General features: G+C 39.3%; 1 protein-coding gene across 6 annotated transcripts in view; it reads left to right on the top strand.

Annotated features, from left to right (window-relative positions):
* Positions 1-13,076, top strand: part of Ppn (proteoglycan-like sulfated glycoprotein papilin) — a 175,361-nt gene extending 162,285 nt beyond the window's left edge. For 3 of the 6 annotated variants that reach the window (XM_076370315.1, XM_076370314.1, XM_076370319.1), the window contains 12 exons: positions 1,643-1,861; positions 2,360-2,530; positions 3,064-3,474; positions 4,066-4,278; positions 4,457-4,627; positions 5,359-5,601; positions 6,879-7,198; positions 8,050-8,200; positions 9,223-9,738; positions 10,715-10,870; positions 10,964-11,077; positions 11,552-13,076. In XM_076370315.1, coding sequence (XP_076226430.1) covers positions 1,643-1,861; positions 2,360-2,530; positions 3,064-3,474; positions 4,066-4,278; positions 4,457-4,627; positions 5,359-5,601; positions 6,879-7,198; positions 8,050-8,200; positions 9,223-9,738; positions 10,715-10,870; positions 10,964-11,077; positions 11,552-11,754 — 2,888 coding nt within the window. In that variant the 3' untranslated portion in view covers positions 11,755-13,076. Of the gene's footprint in view, positions 1-767; positions 939-1,642; positions 1,862-2,359; positions 2,531-3,063; positions 3,475-4,065; positions 4,279-4,456; positions 4,628-5,358; positions 5,602-6,878; positions 7,199-8,049; positions 8,201-9,222; positions 9,739-10,714; positions 10,871-10,963; positions 11,078-11,551 lie in introns of all 6 variants that reach the window. The other 3 variants (XM_076370316.1, XM_076370317.1, XM_076370318.1) reach the window with 3 other exon arrangements.
* Positions 13,077-13,300: the final 224 nt, after the last annotated feature.

The following is a 13,300-nucleotide window of genomic DNA, read 5'->3' as shown; positions in this document are numbered from 1 at the left end:
CGTACGTTGACGGACGTATGTGTCACTCACGCTGCGTTGAACGTAATGTTTCTCTAAAAAGTTGGTGGAAAGGTTGGATCATTCTGACGAAGGGAGAGTAATTAGATATTTGGGATAACAGTATTCTTTGTGGTTCGGTCAGCCGAACGCGCGGATTTTGCGATATTTAACGCTTTCAGTTTCAGGAGTGGACAATTTATATTTGTATAATTGTAAGAGTAGTTCTAGAATATCGATCGTTCGTTGTTCACCTTGAAATTTCATATAAAACCAATTTTATGTAAAATATTTGATTCGTGTAAAGAAGATTTTATATAAAATATGTTACTCGTATACAAAAGATTTTGTATAAAACGCGTTTTTTATATAAAACAAAATTTTCTATGAAATCTATTATTCATGTAAGAAACATTTTCTATGAAATATATTATTCGTATAAGAGAAATTTTCTATGAAATATATTATTCATATAAGAGAAATTTTCTATGAAATCTATTATTCATATAAGAGAAATTTTCTATGAAATCTATTGTTCATATAAGAGAAATTTTCTATGAAATCTATTATTCTATAATTTCTATAACAAATCTAATATTCTATAATTCTATTCTATTATTCATATAAGAGAAATTTTATATAAAATATTTAAGATACGAATATCAAAAATATTCAAAAGATACGAAGAAAGATGTGAACGCTGAGCAACGAACGATCGACATCAGAGAATCCCTAACTCTGCATGACATAATAATCAATGCGATTAACAGATAGTTGCTTGCTGCCCCGAGCGGAGGGGAACTGCGGAGAGAAGCAATCTCGATGGTTCTTCGATCAGTCGGAGAATCGGTGCATGCCATTCTATTATACCGGTTGCGGTGGAAATAAAAATAATTTCGAATCTAGGGACGCATGCGAGTCTGATTGCCCGGCTAAAATCGGTAAGACCTGAACACTACTTTAAATTGGAAATTTCTCGCGCGTCTCGTCTCGGTGAACGGTACAACTCTCGCAATACGTGAATAACACTCCTCTGTAGCACGGATTTCCATTTCGGCTATGAATCGAACAGAGCTGCTTGCGCCGTATGCACGTCGATGTCTCATCGTCTTAGCCTAAAGCTGCGTTCTCAAGTGCACAAAATTCTATCCTATACGTAAAAGAATACTTTCCAATGATCTCCTCGTTGTATGTGTATACGAGCCTTGCTAAGTTCTCGCGGAATTAGTATCACTTCTTTCGCTGCTTTCAATGTTTCTAAGATGCGGAAAAGAGAAATCGTTGCTAGTGTCAGGAAAATATCGAATTTACCCAAGATCGATGATCGTATTCAGCGACTAGTATTTTACGTCTTCCGCCATTTTCTGTGGAGCTGTTTATGAAATTATACAGTAATTCGGAATACAGCAATATATTCTAAGTGAATTCTATGTTTAAGTAAATATAAATGAAATGATAAAAGTAGAAATATTAAACATACGATAATCGATCGAATTAATGGTTAGAATCCATAATCTGCTAACTAAGAAAGGGTAATACGAGTTTCATTGAAACTTTTCTTGACGCTAGCTAAATGTTTCCCTTTTCGTCGTCGAATGTTCATGTTCATTGAGCATCCCTTCATGTCGCCTTCGTTCGAACACAGAGCAAGACATCTGTCTCTTGCCCGCGCTCTTGGGAGAGTGCCACAACTACACTCAACGATGGTACTACGATTCTTACGAGCAACAGTGCAGACAGTTCTATTACGGTGGCTGCGGCGGCAACGAGAACAACTTCCAGAGCGAGCAGGACTGCGTTAACAGGTGTCAGACTGCGCTCACGACACCGGCGCCGCCGAAGGAAGTCGCAGAATTTAGACCAGGTAGTTTGTTAAAGGAGATGTATCGCTGGAAATCGATTTGTTCAATTTATTTCAATTTATTTCGAGGGTACTGTCTCAACACGTTGAACGCCGCACGATTTCATGGAAAAAAATGCACAAACCGGAAAAAGATATAATATTAAATCATTCGATTGAATTGCGTTATTGCACGCTGATCTTGCTCGATGTCACCGCATTCGATGGCATTGTTTATAATATAGAAATGTTGTCGAATAATCATCTTTCGATTAAATGAACTATAGTAATTCGATTTAATCAGCTTTTAAAGTTTTATAACTAAAAATTTTGCTGCACAACATTATATTCCATATTCTTTAAGTTTCGGGAGAATGAATAGTAAAATTTTCCACCGGGAAATCGGAATTTTGTTACTTATGATACTATTCGTATAAATTCGCGCATATCAAATCGGCCTGTGGCATTCTTCGCGTGTACTGCGTAAAATGCCTGGCACTAAAAGGGTTAAACTACGTTTAGATTTCTGCTTCCTCGCCGACGAACATGGACCGTGCTCCGAGGATCAAAGCAAGTGGTTCTACGACAGCAGAGAAGGTGTTTGCAAATTGTTCAGATTTGGCGGCTGCCAGAGCAATGGGAATAACTTCAATAGTAGAGAGGAGTGCGAATATCGATGCGGAGACGTTCAAGGTTTGTTATTATTGATTAGTGTAGCATAGGTGATGTAAATAATATTGATAGATTGATAATTCGATTAGTTTGGTAATTGTTTTATATTAATAATAATTATATTGATTGTATTGTGTAGTATTGGTGATATAAATAATACTGATAGATTGATAATTCGATTAGTTTGGTAATTGTTTTATATTAATATTAATTATATTGATTGTATTGTGTAGTATTGGTGATATAAACAATACTGATAGATTGATAATTCGATTGGTTCAGTAACTATGTTTTATATTTATATTAATTATATTGACTGTATTAATACTAATATTAATTATACTGATTATATTAGTATTAATAGTAATTAATATTGTAATCCGTATTATATTATAATTCACTATTACGATGAATCCATATTATAATTTATATTAATACAACGAATGGAATAGTTAATAGAATAATCATAGAACAATAACGTTATAACGATAATAAGATAATTTACCAATTTAACCGAATACGTTTATAATATGCGCGTCTGTTTACTTCTACAGATCCTTGCAGCTTGCCCAGAGTCATCGGTCCCTGCGATGGCGTCGACAAACAATTCTACTATGATCATCGCACTGATTCCTGCTACGAGTTCGAGTACAGCGGCTGCCAAGGCAACAAGAATCGCTTCCACGATCAAGAATCCTGCGAGAGGAAGTGCAAGAAGAGGTTCGAGCCAACGCCAAACGTCACCGCCGCAACACCGCCACCACCGGCCGAGACTGTCACGAAGAATCCTGTCTGTTACGCTTCTGTCGATCCTGGCAGCTGTAACAACGATGTCACCGCTTATTACTACGACCTCCGGAATCAGACCTGCCAGGCGTTCATTTACGGCGGCTGCGACGGGAACGCGAACAGATTCCAAACGGAGGAGCAATGCGAACGTCTTTGTGGCAAGTTCCAAGGACAAGGTAAGGGTTTGATCGATTTCTTTGCGCCAAATCGGGGGCAATGTTGATTCAGAAAATAATTTTAAGAAATTGCGAAGTTATATTTTATGGTTTATATTTCTATTATTAACATATCTGTTATTCTCATTATTAGAACTTCCCTATAATATTTCCAATATTATATTGAAACTGTTATAGTATGTAATATATATTATAATATTATATTGAAACTATTGTAGTATATAATATATAGTATAATATTATATTGAAACTATTATAATATGTAATGTATATTATAATATTATATTGAAATTATTATAATATGTAATATATATTATAATATTATATTGAAACTACTATAATATGTAATATATATTATAATTATGCATTACGTAATATTATACACATATATTAGACTATATAACATATTGCATTATAAAAATATTAAACATGCACAATAATACTGGAAAAATTTTCCTTAACACATGTTTCCAAATTTTGATTATGCATAGTTAGTATACAAGATCAGCTTGAAAGCCAGATTGAATAAAGAGAACTCTATATTCGTCAGACCAAAGTTCTAATTTATTAAATTTTGATTTATTCCTCCAGACTCGTGCAATCAGCCAGTGGATCCCGGTGAATGCCGAGGCGCTTTCCCGAAATTCTATTACGACTCAGTCAGCCGTGTTTGCCGCGAATTTCTGTACGGCGGGTGCGAGGGCAACGCGAATAGGTTCAGCTCAATGGCGGAGTGCGAGTCGATCTGTATTCATCACGAGGAGCCCGTGCCAGCTGGAAACGACACGAACGTTTCGAATCTATGTAAGTTCCCTTTCACACCTCCTACTTCCGCGGATATTCCGGAGAGTCGTTGAGCATTAATAACAAGCAACGCACGAGAATCTCGTCGTCGAGAGTGATAACGAAGGATTAACGTTACGCCGACGAAAACACAAGCGGTCCGAGGGTCTAATTAAGATTTGGCGCGACGATGATTTAGCGATCTGCAAAGAACCGGTCGACAGCGGCTCCTGTTCAACCGGCGCCACGATCAAACGATTCTACTTCGACGAGGAGTACCAAAACTGTCGCGCGTTCATTTATACCGGATGCGGCGGGAATCGCAACCGATTCAAGACCTTCGAATCTTGCATTCACACTTGCCTTCCGAGTAAGTCGAGGGACACCGATCGAAGCTATTCCTACAGTCTTTCGAGTATTTTTGAATATTCAGCTACCAGCTTCGAACACTGTATATAAATTTCTAGCACACCTGCGAATCGCATTTTATTTTATATCGTTTCTCACTGACATGGTCCATTCATATCGAGCAATATTTCCGAGACGAGCGACAGTGATTAGGAATTGTAAATAAATGAGAGTAAAAAGCAATAGTGATGGAATAATATAAAATACAGTAATACTGCAATTACTGAGGCTATATAACTTGCGAACATTCCGACGGAATCAGGTGAATCATCGAAAAGATCAATTCGCTGTTCCAATTTTGAGTATTTATTCATCTTATTCTTACACATTCCTTTTCGAAACTCTGTTAACCCCTTGTCGTGTAATCATTTATTGGAAGTCCATTTGTTATACGTAAGTAGAAGTGACAAATGATATTGCTACTTTTCAATGTATTCATATTCAAAATAAACTTTCGTTTACGATGAATATGACATTTGTCTACTCGCGGATTAATGATCAAATTCGGTAGATAAACATTGTAGCGAGGAAAATTACGTCAAGGTGTTAACCGCAGATTGTATATAGCTTATTTTGTCATATGTTCATTTTTATTTCAGTTTTATTCTTGCTTCTATTTGTTTGATTTACTTCTATATAAAAGGGTATTGCGTTAGTTTGGGTGATCGTAACTGTAAGATAATTTCATTGTAGCCGCTAACGAGATCGACGTAGGCTCACGAATAGACACGAAGGATCCTTGCTTGGAAGCTCGCGAGGAATGTAATACCATCCGGTGTCCTTATGGCAGAGAAGCCTTCGTGGATTCCCAGGATTGCCAGCGATGCCGGTGCGTGGATCCCTGCAGGACACAGATCTGCCCTGATGGCACCAAGTGCGCGATCACGTTGGCTGCTAACAAGGACAGCACCGAGTACAAGGCTATCTGTAGACCCAGTAAGTCGTATTACTAGCAAAAATCAAATTTTCTTCATTTAATAACTGGATTTGATCAAACAAATAAACTAATAAAACTAAAATAACCTAACCAAGATCTAACCAAGTCCTATTACTAGCAAAAATCAAATTTTCTTCATATAACAGCTGGATTCGATCAAACATAATGTCACCTTTACAAACAAAAAATAAAATAACCTAACCAAGACCTAGTAAGTCCTAAAAAATCAAATTTTCTTCATATAACAACTAGATTCGATCGGACAAACATAATGTCACCTTTACAAACAAAAAATAAACCAATAAAACTAAAATAACCTAACCAAGACGTAGTAAGTCCTATTACTAGAAAATAAAATTTTCTTCATATAACAGCTGGATTCGATCAAATATAATGTCACCTTTTCAAACAAAAAAAATACGAATCGATGCAGGAAATTTGATATAGTTGATATGTTTAACCTTTTGTCTTATGATTTATTTCGACTTAGATGTCCCTACTTATGGTACTCAGTTTTCTTGCAATTCTATACAATTATTGCAAAGGAAATTGTAGTATTACAAGTTCAATGGAATTTACTGATGAACATAAGAAAATTATTTTGGTTACGATGTGGCATGTGAAATAACGTACAAAATCAATTTTGAAATGTACAGATCGAATTACTATAGTTCGCTCGATTAAAAGATGATTGTTTGGAAACATTTCTATATTATAAACAATGCTACCTAATGCGATATTCAGCTAGATGAATGTGCAACAAATGATTTAACATCTTATTTGTTCCATTTCGTGTATTTTGCTATATCAAATTATGTGGCATTCAACGTGATAAATAATCTATATTAATATAAAGGACATAATTAATCTAGATGAATCTAGACGAACTGATTAATCAAAGATAATCTAATCTAAACTAATACTTCGGACGAAGATTTGAAACTTAATCTAGGTGAATCTAGACGACCTGATTAATCAGAGATAATCTAATCTAGATTAATACTTCGAAGATTTGAAACTTAATTTAGATGAATCTAGACGACCTGATTAATCAAAGATAATCTAATCTAGATTAATACTTCGGACGAAGATTTGAAACTTAATCTAGGTGAATCTAGACGATCTGATTAATCAAAGATAATCTAATCTAAACTAATACTTCGGACGAAGATTTGAAACTTAATCTAGGTGAATCTAGACGACCTGATTAATCAAAGATAATCTAATCTAGATTAACACTTCGAAGATTTGAAACTTAACATATTTGTTTCCTAAGCTACGAAACCTGGCCGCTGCCCGAGAGTTACGAACAGCAGCAGATGCGAGCAGGAGTGCGTCACGGACGCCGACTGCACCGGAGATATGAAATGCTGCAACAATGACTGCGGTGCATCCTGTTTGGAGCCTGCGGTCGAGGAACCCGTGACAACGCCGAGGATTTGGGTCACCTCCCCGCAGCCCGGCGCTGAACGCGCTTCGATTCAGCAACCGGAAGAGCCGCAGGTCACTGCGCAAGAAGGAGGCTACGTCACCATGAAGTGCATCGTGTTTGGAAATCCGAGGCCGACTATCACGTGGAGGAAAGACACGACACTGGTCAGTGGTGCTTTGAGTTTCAGCGAAATATTCCTGGAAAATTTGGCAACTTCTTTAACACTTTAACTGCCATGTCGTCCGAATTCGGGTGACGTTTCTCGCTGACGTATCGAACGAACTGAATTTCGTTGGATGCATTAAATATATAAAGGACAGTAGGGCAATCGTTACGAAGAATTTTGACCGTTCAGTTTCTGTTTTATTGTAAAAATTATTTTGATTGCGTGGAGGTTTTGGCGAATGTTTATTTGGCAGTCAACGCGTTAACACTGGAACTACCGAGCGTTTAATACGATTAACCCTTTGCACTCCGAAGTTTTCCGCTAGAAATATTTCAACATTTTCTGATGAGATGAAGACGATATTTTCAATATTTCTCAAATTAATGCGTTATATGAAGTATAATATTAAATATCAAACTTTATAGCTTCACTGTAGGAAATCAAGTGGTCACTGATAGTCGCCTTCCGAGTGCAAATGATTAATATGTGCTCGTGATAGAAATTGTAACAATAGATTATTTTCAGTCTCTTCGGATGTCTATTATAGTATTCGAGTGAAACTATTTATTTTCAAAATCGTTTCGAATATTCGATGCTTCGAAAATATTACTATGTGCTGTAAGAAAATCGAAAGCATTTTAACTCGGTTGGTTTTGATTAATTACAAATGAGAAGAATTTCAATTTTAAGAGTGTACTTTCGTCTATGGTACTTGTAATGCTGCTGGCAATTCTTTAGGTTGCATTAAGAAATATGTGCGAAAGACAGTAACTAAATTCATTTGAAAAATTTGAAGAAAACTTTGTATAATGTATAGCAAATAAAGTACACGAGCATCGATGTCGACAGATCGGCCTTTCTGAGGGCAGACGTCGCATACTGCACGATGGCTCCCTGCAGATCATGAATCTCTACCAATACGACAGTGGAACGTACGTCTGTATAGCTGACAACGGCTTAGGACCGCCGGTAAGAGTGGAATACCAATTGATAGTGACAGGTACGTACATCGATTCTTATACCAGTTTGGTCCTGTTGTCTTGGTCGGCGATGGAATGTTTCTAACTTCACTTTCCATTGCAACTATTCTCCAAATTGTAGTTACTGTATTAACCATCAACAATGTAGATCGTGGTAATAGTTGATAATGACAGTTAGCGTAGACACTAATGTTTGCACTCAGTAGTTTAATACCGATTAATACTAACGAAAACGGAAGTGACGTTTCCTCTGAAAAGCGCTTAGTCCTGCGATATTAACAATGAAATACTCGAGTTTTCCTTATCACAAACATTTACCTTCGTGCGTTCATAAAACAAACAAATCCTTACGAAAGTAACAACAATTCAAATTAAATCCTTCGGAAACTCCAATGAAGGTAACGTCATTGTCAATTGCATTTAATCGCACACCTCATTTCCAATAGTCTTTTCATCTGATCTAATTTAATCTACAAATTACTCTGAATCATAACAGTATAATCTTAACAGTACAATCATCAGAATCACACACCTCATTTCCAAGAGTCTTTTCATCTGATTTAATTTTACCTACAAATTACTCTGAGTATTAACCCTTTGCGGACGAAGGTTCTTTGAAATGTACAAAACCTTCGACAGATGAAGTTAAATTATATATCGATTGCTTAATTAATCGGAAAGTAGGAAACTACGTGCTGATCTCTTGCTGTTTCACTAATTAAATCATTTATTCGCGACATAGTTTTCCAAATATGAACATCTGATCTCGCCGGAATGTCGACATTCGTCCGCAAAGGGCTAACAGTGCAATCTTAACAGTACAATCATCAGAATCACACACCTCATTTCCAAAAGTCTTTTTACCTAATCTAATTTTCCTTACAAACTACTCTCAATATTAACAATACAATCTTAACAGTACAATCATCAGAATCGCACACCTTATATCCAAAAGTCACTTCCGCTTCGTTTCTAACGCCTCGGCGATCTCCGTAACCATCTCTGAGCATTGTGCATGTTGTTTTCTTGCATCCTTGTGTAGAGCCGCGGCAATTGGCCGCCGTGATACTCGGGGAACAGAACACGCTGGTGACGGTCACGTTGAACTCGCCCGTGTCACTGCACTGCTACGCGATAGGTTGGCCCAGGCCGATAATCACCTGGTGGCGGGGCCGCGACATATTGCCGTTGTCCTCGGACGTCTATGTGCAGGACGCCGATTACACTCTCCTTATCAAATCCGTGACGCTGCCCACCCTCGGTGTCTACACTTGCCAAGCGTTTAACGGGATCGACCGAGCAGCGTCTTGGTCGGTGACGCTGCAGGCTGTCGGCCCGGTGTACAATGTCAGACCCGAGTATCAGCAGTACACCCAATACCTGGTCCAGCCTCCTAGAAAGACGACCGCGGATAAACCTCAGTATCCCTACAGACCCAACAGAAACCAGACCCAAGAGACCTATGCGCCTGTTTATTCCACTAGACAGCCTTATATCCCTACCGTAGCTCCTATCGGAGGACTCACCACCCAGGACCCTAATATTTCCAGGTTCAGAGGTGAGGGGGACGAATATTTGGTTTCTTATTCAGTCCAGTTGCAACGTTTAACACTTTGAACTCTGTGGGCTCCAATATTGCACCGGTTATAATAAATATTTTAATGAACCTTAAAGAAACTACCCTAAAATTATTCGATTTTCCACGTATCGAAATTTTGCATTGAAGGAAAATAGAAGATCGAAGAAATGTTACGTCATTTTCGTCAGGAATACTGTAAAAACTAGTTGCAGTTGCTGATAGATTACGAAACAACCTGGAGTGCTAAGGGTTAACCCCTTGACCTACAATGTCGTGTCAGAAGAATCTAAGTTCTGTTTATTTCCTTTAAATACGAATGAAATATTACTTTTCTATTGTTCCTTTCGAGAAACATAGACATAAAAATTGTTTTCTCCTAATGAATTATTAATGATAAAGTAGTTGTTTCGATAATAGTTGGAAAATAAATCATAGGGCAATGGGTTGATATCTGTTTGGGGAACGCATGCATTCGATGTAATGTATTTTTATGTTGGGGTTTTTGACTGTTTAAGTCGCTTTATATTGGTTCGCGATATTGGACGATTAGGCTAGCTAAATTCATCTGATAGTTTCTCGTGGAAGTATCTTGATAATTGAAGTAATTGGGAAATAGGAATTTTCGAATGGATTATTTCGACTAGTCTGGTAGGAGTAGTGTTAATATTTTGGATTTTACTGATATTAATTATATGTATTGAATAACGGTGCAATTGGACTCGATTCTTTTGTTTGCATTTTTGATCGCGCACGCTTTCATTTAATCTGCACTGCTGTTTGCTTGCGTGTGTACTAACTGCATTGGATAATTAACGATCTTTTCCAGAAGCCACTTCACAGGTAAACTTTTTTCTAGAATATCATTGAATATCTACAATGTGCTTCTCGCAGTTTTTTTCATTTTTCTAGCCACGATCATTTGTAAATATGTTTCATGGGAAATCGCATTTTGCAGCTCCTGTCAATGCCAGCATATCGATAGGGCAGAATCAATTCCCAGAAAGAAGCGACATCAGTATCGTGTGCAGCGTTGAGGGCTACCCCGTTCCCAGAATCTCGTGGTACAAGGATAACGAGCTGGTTTATCCGAACAACCGAATACAAATTAACGGTTCGTAATCAATGCAACGCGTACTGTAATGTTCGTAACTGTAATTTCGTTTCCGAAATGATTCAATGCGTTCCTCTTGAATTCTGTCCACAGAATTGAACAAACTCGTGATCAACAACGCGATGAAGGAAGATTCCGGAAGGTACCGTTGCGAGGCTAACAACGGTTACACCACAGCTTCTGACAGCGTGGACATAGAAGTTGCCGGTAATTTTTAGCGATTTCCTTCCTAATTTTAACCCTTAACGCAACGATGCCATATATAATCGTTTTATCACTTTCATCACTGTTCTTGTTGCAATATTCACAATCAACACTCTAAGTATTGTCCTAAGTCACTTCTATGAACCTCTTTCCACTTGTTATCTATGTCACGGTATTTTTCGGCGGTAAGTCAAATGTTTCCAGTTCATTAAGGGTTAATCTCCACATACGCTACGAATACAAACTTCAGTTCCAAAGAAATCAATATTCAACGTCTTAGCGCAAAATCGTATCAACAACGAATGAATCAGAAACACCCATATAATAAAATATCACAGGAAAGTTCACTTTCAATTCCAAATTTCTAATCGAAAAACCGCATGCCCGTTCCACGAACATCTAAACTGAAAATGCTACCAACCGATGGACCTCTACTTCCACGAAACTAAAAATCACCGATTGAACTGTCCTCCCCAGGAATCTTCATCCACCCGAACTGCCAGGACACCCAGTTCTATGCGAACTGCGGCCTAATAGTGAGGGCGAGATACTGCAAGCACGAGTACTACGCGAAGTTCTGTTGTCGATCGTGCACGGAGGCCGGACAATTGCCACCGAGAGGGCCTCATCTGCACAACTCGTTGAGGAGGCGAAGGCACATCCCGAAGCCGCTCCTCTAAGACTCTAAGATCGGCGCCGCGGTGTTAACAGTGCGCACTGGTCCAACGACGATGGCCAGCAACCACGATCATGCCGGATACATCGACTTAATCGGGAGAGAGAGAGGGTGCGAAAGGAACAAAACGACGACCAGCTGGATGGAGCGGGGGGTAGGGGCGGATACTGCATCGAGGGTAACACCTGAACCTCGAACGTGCCCCGTTAATCGACGTTAATTCACTGCCAAAGCCTTAGAACGTCTATACATAGGTATCCTAAGATATGTTAAGCAACAGCGAGGCGAGATTACACGTAACGAGACGCCCCGATCTTCGCCGCTGTCTCCTCGGAGACGTCGTCATCCATGTATATACGATCTGACGCTGAATCCTAGTCGGTCGAAGCCATATCACGGCGGGATAGATCGCTATCCTCAGGTGAAGAGGGCCGGAAACGGTCCGCAACCCGTATCTTCTTCTCTTTTCTTTCCTCATTGATATTCACCGATCCCTGGTCTAACCGACTGCACTCCCGGAATGGCGGACGCGTTTGAGCGTCAGCGGGGCGCCATCTTGCGCGTCACTGGGAAGCGACAACATGGCGTCCAGCGTGCTCGAGACAAGACGCGCGCTTGACTCTTACGAGGGGAAAATAATTAAGAACAGTCGTGCGTTATAGTAAACTGTTTTCTTGTGATCGGAATTGTATCACCAGTGCAATAATGCAGCCGCGACGTGCAATGTCATCTTTAGGTTAGAAGATACTCTTAGGAGATGGGGCTAAAATGGAGAACAGGTTTTCTTATATCGCGCGTCTTTCCTCGTTTCATCCTGTTTTCGAAGCGATGCGTCTTGTCACGGTCACGAGATGAAAGTTTTGTTTCAATTGTACTTAGAATGCATCTGTCGCTTAACAACGGCGAGAACCGACTCGAGGATCGTGCGTTCGCTCGAAGCTGATCGAACTCGTTCCGAGAGTGCAATCGAGACGCGCCAGGCGTCCAGTATCGCGGCCAATTTTTCTCGTGCATCGCGGTGCAGGTCAGCGACTCCGTTCGAACCGCGAGACAGGCAACGCGTCAGGGGAACAAGAAACGTCGCCATGAATCCCGCGCGAACTCCCGGTTCTCTCGCGCGCGGAACGCTAAGCTGAGAATCGCGCGTCATTTCTGTTCCCTTTCTCTTTGACTTTCTTCTTCTCCTCTTATTTTTTTTTGTACTCATTCGAAGGGGCGCGCGCGCGCGCGCGAGCGAACAAACGAGAGGAGACGGAGAACTTGTACCTATTTGTATGAAGCATATACGCACGTTACGTTGTACAATATAAATAGTTTGTTACGCAATATGCCATTTATATACTCTATGATACTGTTATTACTTAATCCTTATCGATATATTCGGATCTATTGTCATAGCAGGTGCCGCCACCAAATAGTTCACGATCATGATCGGACGACGTTGATCGCACGATTCGGAAATACGCGGGGGTGCAACGCTGATCGACGGTTTGCCCGCTCGCGAGGCGAGCGATCGACGGATAAAAGAGATACGAATTGAACAACACGAG

This window comes from Nomia melanderi, chromosome 8 (assembly GCF_051020985.1).
Source record: "Nomia melanderi isolate GNS246 chromosome 8, iyNomMela1, whole genome shotgun sequence".
NCBI classification, from domain to species: Eukaryota; Metazoa; Arthropoda; class Insecta; order Hymenoptera; family Halictidae; genus Nomia; species Nomia melanderi.
Note: the sequence above shows the minus strand (reverse complement) of the source record. Positions and strands in the feature narration are given on the sequence as shown.